This window comes from Photinus pyralis, unplaced genomic scaffold (assembly GCF_008802855.1).
Source record: "Photinus pyralis isolate 1611_PpyrPB1 unplaced genomic scaffold, Ppyr1.3 Ppyr1.4_LG5, whole genome shotgun sequence".
In the NCBI taxonomy this organism is placed as follows: Eukaryota; Metazoa; Arthropoda; class Insecta; order Coleoptera; family Lampyridae; genus Photinus; species Photinus pyralis.
The window spans coordinates 26,520,655-26,529,974 of record NW_022170596.1 but is presented as its reverse complement, the minus strand read 5'-3'; the positions used below and the strand labels follow the sequence as shown (position 1 = coordinate 26,529,974).

The 9,320-nt window shown below is 37.2% G+C and overlaps 1 protein-coding gene across 1 annotated transcript; it reads right to left on the bottom strand.

Moving 5' to 3' along the window:
* Positions 1-3,067: 3,067 nt before the first annotated feature.
* LOC116171503 (multidrug resistance-associated protein 4-like) lies at positions 3,068-9,067 on the bottom strand. The gene is made up of 11 exons (XM_031488374.1): positions 8,037-9,067; positions 7,845-7,936; positions 7,163-7,408; positions 6,683-7,113; positions 6,469-6,625; positions 5,126-6,421; positions 4,588-5,072; positions 4,306-4,536; positions 3,680-4,252; positions 3,253-3,629; positions 3,068-3,203 (listed from the first exon to the last, which is right to left on the bottom strand). Exons 2-11 carry the CDS (start codon positions 7,919-7,921, stop codon positions 3,168-3,170), a joined length of 3,909 nt encoding a protein of 1,302 aa, XP_031344234.1. The 5' UTR covers positions 7,922-7,936; positions 8,037-9,067; the 3' UTR covers positions 3,068-3,167.
* Positions 9,068-9,320: the final 253 nt, after the last annotated feature.

Genomic DNA, 9,320 nt, shown 5'->3' with positions numbered 1-9,320 from the left:
TGTATACACTTGTGACGTACTCGATGACGAGTAAAACAAAGTAAAATTTCCGGCCATGCAATTTTATCAATTTTATGTTATCATTGAACAAAAATAGTGTTTTATTCAATGTTTTATTCAATTATGTTATATAACTTGTCACGAATCGTTGTATATTTTGTATTTTAATTGCAAAAAGCAGGGCCGCCGTTAGCCTCGACGGGCCCCGGGAATATTTTTTGACCGGGCCCCTATAATTGAAATTTTTGTTGTCCATCACCCTTAACTAGAAACTAGACATTTTCAATCTTGACTACCTAGATTTGAAACGAGAACATTTGAATAATTTTCATACAGACACAGTAATTTTCATAATTTATTATGAATTGTTAGAATTCAAATAACCATATTACAATTTGACTCTGCGGATTTTCTTATTAGCAAAAATTAATATCACTCGCTCAAAATTAATTTCTCTAGCAAGTTGAGCTTCAAGAGCTAATGTACCGAGATTGATCTAACGATCTTGACCCATAGTCGATCTCAAACGGTTTTTTACCTAGCGAGCCTTCTGCCACTGTGCCGTAATTAGGAAATTTTGTTCAATGTTATGGTTTTTTAAATTTTCTGCTGTGCATTTTTTTATGTTCTACTCTCTCATATTCCGAATTCTATAAAAGTACAATTAAAAATGTGGCCTGTAGAAACCATAATTTCAAGCAGTTCCAAGATTGGTTCAAAGTTACAGCCCTTTGAATTTTTTTTCGAAATTGGTTTCTAGTCTATAACTTTTGATTGAGAAGTCTGATCGAAAAAGTACGAATTGTTTTGGATTCTACGCACCAAAATTAATAAGAAGTGTCTTCCTGAGAAATTTTGGTGCAGTCGATTTTTGGTAAAAAGGAAGGTTATACACTGCCTTTTTTTGAGTCCCGAAAAAAAAATTGCCTCAGATCGACCCGGAAAAAAATTTTTCTTATAGAACGCGGCCTGTAGAATCCATAATTTCAAACAGTTCCAAGATTGGGCTACTAGTTCAAAAGTTACAGCCCTTTGAATTTTCTTTCGAAATTGGTTTTCTAGTCTATAACTTTTGATTGAGAAGTCTGATCGAAAAAGTACGAATTGTTTTGGATTCTACGCACCAAAATTAATAAGAAAAAGTGTTTTCCGGAGAAATTTTGGTGCAGTCGATTTTTGGTAAAAAAGGAAGGTTATACACTGCCTTTTTTTGAGGCCCGAAGAAAAAATTGTCTCAGATCGACCCGGGAAAAAAATTTTCTTATAGAATGTGGCCTGTAGAATCCATAATTTCAAACAGTTCCAAGATTGGGCTACTAGTTCAAAAGTTACAGTCCTTTGAATTTTCTTTCGAAATTGGTTTCTAGTCTACAACTTTTGATTGAGAAGTCTGATCGAAAAAGTACGAATTGTTTTGGATTCTACGCACCAAAATTAATAAGAAAAAGTGTTTTCCTGAGAAATTTTGGTGTAGTCGATTTTTGGTAAAAAAGGAAGGTTATACACTGCCTTTTTTTGAGCCCCGAAAAAAAAATTGTCTCAGATCGACCCGGAAAAAATTTTCTTATAGAATGTGGCCTGTAGAATCCATAATTTCAAACAGTTCCAAGATTGGGCTACTAGTTCAAAAGTTACAGCCCTTTGAATTTTTTTTTCGAAATTGGTTTCTAGTCTATAACTTTTGATTGAGAAGTCTGATCGAAAAAGTACGAATTGATTTGGATTCTACGCACCCAAATTAATCAGAAAAAGTGTTTTTCCGAGAAATTTTGGTGTAGTCGATTTTTTGGTAAAAAAGGAAGGTTTATACACTGCCTTTTTTTGAGTCCCGAAAAAAAAATTGTCTCAGATCGACCCGGAAAAAAAATTTTCTTATAGAATGTGGCCTGTAGAATCCATAATTTCAAACAGTTTCAAGATTGGGCTACTAGTTCAAAAGTTACAGCCCTTTGAATTTTCTTTCGAAATTGGTTTCTAGTCTATAACTTTTGATTGAGAAGTCTAATCGAAAAAGTACGAAATGTTTTGGATTCTACGCCCCAAAATTAATAAGAAAAAGTGTTTTCCCGAGAAATTTTGGTGTAGTCGATTTTTGGTAAAAAAGGAAGGTTATACACTGCTTTTTTTTGAGCCCCGAAAAAAAAATTGTCTCAGATCGACCCGGAAAAAAAATTTTCTTATAGAATGTGGCCTGTAGAATCCATAATTTCAAACAGTTCCAAGATTGGGCTACTAGTTCAAAAGTTACAGCCCTTTGAATTTTTTTTCGAAATTGGTTTCTAGTCTATAACTTTTGATTGAGAAGTCTGATCGAAAAAGTACGAATTGTTTTGGATTCTAGTTGTAAGTTACGCAATTGAAGATCCATCCATCGATTTAAAAGAGAACGGATGAACCGATTATCCTGAAATTTTGCAGGTGTATTCTTGCGTACAAAAATGATAAGAAAAAGTGTTCTTCCAGTTCGCCTTTGTATCAATACACGTCAGCTATAATTTCTTACTAGAAATTGAAATTAATCTGAAATTTGGTAAAAATACACGTTTTGTGTATTAACTATAGGTACAGATTTCTGTGCTATCTATAGCCACAATATTTAAATCTGTGCTATAGCCAAAGATCCTACTGCGCACACTTCACACTTGACTTTTTTAGGAACAGCGAAAGAATTTGAGAGACTGTTTGTCTGGCATTTAATAGCACTAACATAGCACTAACGCCGTGTGCGTTCGTTATTTCGATAAATAAAAGTTGGGTGTGAAGTTGGGCCCTCCCCGTACTCATATTATGTATCACCACTAATGATAGGCTTTGAGCACCAACGTAGTAAGTAGCACTAACTGTCGACACAATTTTGTCAAATTATTTCATGTGGGCGAGGCCAATTTCACATGAGTCAAGTTCAATTCTTTTAAGGAAACTTTTACAAGTTCAATTGACACAAATGTTTCACCATTTATGCTATTGAACTATAATCCGATGAGAGTTACTATATACCGGGAAGGTAGGTAAATGGTAATCTATTTTTGCAAAATCAGATTCGTGCTGGTATAAATAGTTATAAATAAAAAAGACATAGCTATATGTAATAACTTAGACATACGACTTAACACAGGTATTTGCGATTATCCGACACTACACTAAAAACAGTCTTCGTTACCTTGCAATTAATTTGATTCGTTGGTTAAAGTCCTTTCATAACTCTAAAAATTGCGTGTCTTAATATTTGAAGCATTAATTTACGTAACATACCTCTTTGGCCACTTTGGTTAGAGTTTCCGTCATTGCCGGTCCAGTTTGCAAAACCATACCGTAAAATATCCCCTTTTCATTCTGCAACAGTGTGTAGGGGTGATCAAATTGAACCGCAGTTCCGGCATCCATCACTAGAATCTTATCAGAATCCATGACGGTGTTTAATCGATGAGCTATTGTAAGTACAGTACATTGGGAAAATTGCTTTCTTATCGTTTTCTGTATAAGTGCGTCGGTTTGAGGATCAACATTTGCGGTTGCTTCGTCTAATATCAGCACCTTGTTATTTCTCAAAATGGCTCTTGCTAAGCAGATTAGCTGCCGCTGACCTACGCTGTAATTGGAACCACCTTCGGTCACAACGGAATTTAAACCTAAAATTCACATGATAAGGTGTGATTCTTCCACCACGTATTATATGTACCTAAATTAAGCTCTGCAATCGCACTCTTCAGTTCCACATCTTCCAGCGCCTTCCATAAGGCCTCATCCGAGTACTCGTCAAATGGGTCCAAATTTTTTCTCATATTACCCGAAAAGAGCACGGGTTCCTGAGGGATAATCGATATTTTTGCCCTTAAATCGTGCAGTTTCATTTTTCCTATGTCAATACCGTCAATCAAAATCTGTCCTTCGGTATTAGTAAGTTGAAACAGGGCGTTAATAAGTGAAGACTTTCCCGCTCCAGTCCTACCAACTATCCCAACCTTTTCCAAGGGTTTGATATGGAAGGATAAGTGTTTAAGCACCGGTGGGTCCTCGAGGAAGTAATTCAAATATACGTCGACAAATTTCACTTCGCCTTTTTCGGGCCAGGACTCCGGCAGCTTCTCACTTTTAACCGTTCTCTCGTGCTCTATTTTGTTGTATTCTAACACTCGCTCTACTGCTGTCATTTGGTTTTCCATTTCGGCCGATTGTCTAATGGTCCATTGAAAAATTCCCACTAATCCCAAAGATTGAGTGATCGCCAAACCGACGTTTCCTCCGGAAATGGCTGTAAAACGCATGTTTGATTATTTTGAAGGGGTATAATATGAAGGTACGCACAGTCGTCCATAATCAGAAAGCTGAACGTTACTAAACAGATGTAAATCACACAGATCAGGTCCAACCAGTAAGCGAAGGCTCGAGATGTCGATATAAAGAGAAACCATGCCACACTGTGTAAGTCTTGAAGGTTATCGAATTCCTCAATCAAAGTAGATTCTGCCCTAATGGAACGGATGGTTGTTAGTCCTTGAAGTGTAGCATTCAGGTGACCAAAAACCGGACTTCTAGCTGTAACATTTAGTAAATATCGCGGGCCCTATAAACGAGTGCGATACTTACTGATACCTTCTAAGCGTTTTACACTTCTACTTATGGTCAAATATAACTTCCTAATAAAGTAAAATATGACCCCTATTACTACAGTGGGTATCAAAAGCCAAGGATTAACCGACGAGATAATACCAATAATTCCCAACACCATTAGGGAAAGCTGAACATAATCAAGCATCGCAGTTGGTAGTAATTCGTCAATAGCGCCCATATCCTTTGCGAAACGATTGAGAATCCGTCCAGAAGGGTTTGTATTGAAGAACCTCATTGTCCCCCTAATAATACTATTGAACATGTTATCGTGTAAATTAACCGAAGATCTCATACAGGCGGTAAAGTAAGACATAGAACGTGTCAGTGTTAAAACGACTGTCGCAACCGTTATACCACTATAGGTGTATACATAGGTTTCGGTGGAAAAGCTCCAGAAGTCGTCAGGCTCGCGTGTCTGCGAAGTCGTGGCATTAGTTAAACGACCTTCTTCCGCCGTTACCCTAAAATGACATCTTATTCACGTAACATTTAAAAAGGGAATAGAAGGGCTTACCATTTTGATATGAAAACGTCTCCGAAGCTGGACGACAGTTGTGTAGCTAGGAATAAACCAATAACGCATATAATAAAGAACCAGTTTGCACCAGCACTGATGTAAGATTTGTAAATATCCAAAGAAACTGTTCCTTTAGTAATTTCTTCGGTGCGTGTTGCGAAATCTTGGTTTTCGGTCGATATGACGCTCATGATTGAATTTGATCTATTTATAAAAGCCGGACGTGCCAGTTCTTCTGTTTCCTCTTCTTTCTCATCATCACGTTTTAGTAGCTTGGCAAAATCTAAACCGGACTCTTGCAGTTCGTCAAAAGTTCCTTGTGCCTTCACGGTTCCATTTTCGAGAATAATTATACTATCGACATCTTTCAGAAATTGCAATTGATGGGTTACGAGAAGCACGGTCTTCCCTTTCAAGTATCCATTGATGCATTTATCGAATAAGTCTTTTCCAACATGCGTGTCGACCGCTGAAAGTGGATCGTCTAACAAGTAAATGTCTGCCTCTTCATAAATAGCTCGAGCCAGATTTATTCTCGCACGTTGTCCACCGCTTAGAGACACCCCCCGGTCACCTACTACCGTTTTGTCGCCGTTTGCAAGAAGTGTAAAGTCGCGTATTAGAGAGCACTTATTCACGACATGCTTGTAACGAAATTTATGGTAAGTTTTGTTGAACAGTATATTTTGACGGACGCTTCCCGTGAAAATCCAAGGCTCTTGAGATGCATAACTAACTCTTCCGTCCACCTTTAGGCTCCCTTTCCTTAAAGGCAGCTCCTTTAAGATCAACTGCAGTAAGCTGCTTTTACCACTTCCAACTGGTCCAATTACAGCAACAACAGAACCTGGTTTTATTTTGATGTTGAGATTTTCAAACGTACTTTCGCTGTATGAATCGTTCCATTTCGCTTCACCGTTACACACCTCGATTGCATAATTGGATTCATCCTCAGTTGAAAATTCGTTCGCGTTTCCGTTCTGTTTGGCTTTTTTGCTTACATGTAAAGGCGTTGGTGGTTTTTCGTCACGTACCAAAAACTCATTGAGACGTTTAATTGAGACTTTAGCCTCGGACACTTGGGCCACAGCTTGCGCGAAAAGGTTACACATATTTAAACGTATGACGTTATAAAAGGCGGTGAGCACGAAAACCTTCTTTGCTGTTATTTGTTCCCCAAAGTATATGTAAGCCAAAATTGTAACGAAGAGACATACTTGGCTCGAAAATATGAAGAACGACATAATGATACCACGCAGAAAGGAAACTCCTCGTATAAATTTGATTTCCGCCCTGAAAAGTCTGTGTCATTACCGTCTTATTAAATATTGTAGCCGTACCTGCGAGCCAGCGCGACGAATTTGGCAAATGGTTTCTCCCATGTGTACATTTTAATGACCTGTATACCAGAAACGACCTCATTCATTAAACGTACCCTTTCATCGGTCTTATAGGCAGTTTTGTACCTAAATTTTGCAATAAGTCTCGCTAAACAATCTGTAAATATCAAACAATATTAATTAAAACACTTATATGACGTCAATAGTTACTTACACTGTAAAGGTACAAACAGCAACAAAACGACGACACCTATTACAGCCGAAATGCCAACCTCTTGGTACATAAAGTAAGTTGCTACTATAACTTGTAGTGGGGCCACTACCAGGTATTGGGCGAAGATGATTGAAGTATCAAATCTGTTAACGTCATTCGACAATAAGTTTACCATTTGGCCAATAGTAGTCTCCCCAAGAGCGGATTGGCTCAATTTTAACGCTTTTCGATAAAGCAGCGAGCAACAGGCGACCCTCATTTTCATCCCGATATGGAAAAGCGCCGTCATGTACGGCGTAGTTATCAAGACTTGCAGCAGTGAACATGCTACGACTCCGCCAGCAAATCCATAGGCTTCGGTTTTTGTCATGGAGGTTTGCCCGGGCTTATAGTAATCAACCAATTGTCCCAGCAGTAAGGGTTGTAGTGTTCTAAAGCGGCCATCTTTAATAATCCGACGATATCGTTCGTACTACTCACCTGCCCGCAAATTCCATCACAAGGCAAAATATAAAAAGGAGCACAAAGTCAAACCCAAACATTTTGATTAGCACTCGCTTGAGGGAGGGTTGTTTCTTCGACTTTAAGGCGTATGCTTGCTCCTTTAACCATATTGCTTCGATTTTATCACCAAGTAGCTTTGATTTATGCTTTGAGTAAGTTTGATGCAAGTCGGATACTTCCAGGTCTCTCTTGCGTCCCTTGAGGAATGTTGGTATTGTATACCTGTGATAAGTTAAGAAATGGTAACATCAATGCTTCAAGTTATGTGCGTTATTATCGAGTACTCATGGAAGCTAGATTGATAACCAATTTAGCAGAAGAAAACAACGGTAGTTTACAATTAGAATATAGAAAGGTTTATGGTTTAAACAATCTTATCGACTAAGTATATCAAAAATAGAGATGAGTTACTATAGGGATAGTGGCGATGAGATGCGAGTATCCAATTTCTGCAAGTCACAGCTCAGATAACTCATGCTCCCAATGAAATGTAACTCAGTTCCAAGAAGATCAAATGGGCTACCTAAACTGGCAAAAAAATTATCTTCAACGCCAGCGCCCGATCTTTCCAATTTTTGACATTGCTATCACATGTTACAACTTAAGTGGATTATTATAACATCGACTAAAATTTACCCAAACCATATTAAATACTCACCACATAGTCGCAATTGAAAAAATGCTCGCATCTTCTCTTGGATTTGGTTGAACTGTTTTATAAAGACCCAAATCCATATTACAGGACACTACCTACAACATTTTCAAGTTAATGTATTTGGCAAACTATGAGGAATATTTGAGCTTTGGTATATCAAAGATGAACATTACGCTGATCTTTTTGTTTTCTTACCTAAAGTTGGGTTTTGCTTTTTCTATTCACTATTTAAATTTCCTTTGACTACTTACGTATAACAATTACAAGGTGTAATTATAAAATGTGAGAAGTTTCGATATGGCTTATCGCAAATGAATAGTGGCCTTTGATTGCAATTATCACATTTTTGCGCGATATCGACTGGGAAAGTATTTAAGGGAATCTGATGTTATCAGTGCAGAGCTTGGAGATTAAAGATAGTGATGCCAGTATCTCGTGCAAATTATGCTTGGCAATAATTATAGCGATCAATTTATATAGTTGTCACTCAGAATCCAATGGTAATATCGTTGAAAATGTCGCTAACTGGTGGTTTTTCGGCCACCATAGGCGGTACGAAACTTAGTTCCTTGCCTGGTTAATACTCGTATCAGCTATCATATGGTGAAAACTCTTGAAAACGTACTTTACTAAAGTAAGCTCTTATACAACATGTAGTTCGCTAGTTTTACTTATATTTGTAGTGCTTAAATATACAGTTTCATTTAAATATTTTCATAAATAAAAAAGTTAGCATTGTAAATGCGATAACCCAAATTTTTGACTAAAAAATACCCAGGGTAATCGTGCCAAAAATATCTGTAGGCGCGGGGTCCTTACACCAAGCCCTTTCAAATGGGCCATATCGGTTCAGTCGTGTAGAAGTAGTACGTGTAGCAGACGAACGGATAGACGGACGGACGACAATGTGCAGCCAACATCGATTTTTCACCTTGAGCAAAAAACTCTAAAAAACATTTTATGCAAATGTCAAGCATTGATTGTTGCGCATCTATAGAAGTTGTTTTTGAATGTAGAGGCTGTCCCATTTTTACGGTGTACACAAATTACTTTGTTTAAAATAGAACACTCTGTATATTTTTAGTTGTTTCAATGTCATTGTTAACCTGTACATTGTATGTACTTTTTTTTATTAATGTTGCTTTGATGAATAGATGAATAAATTTGAACAATAATGCAATTACAGTCATCACACATTTTAGATGTCAGTCATTTTTATTTCTTCTAGAAGTCGACGCAGATGTGGTAGCAGCGATCGAATGATTTCTTATCATTATTTTATATAAACATGAATAGTAAATTTTTTTTTGAAACTTGTATTCGCCCTATTAAGGTAAATAGGGTTTTTTTTATTATAAAAAAAATAAAAACTTGTATTCGGAAATGGCATTATTTAAGTATAACCGAACATCAACCGAGGGTTAAACCATTCATTTCAGTAGGGAGTGGAAAGGGTTAACCTGGAACGAGAGGATTAAA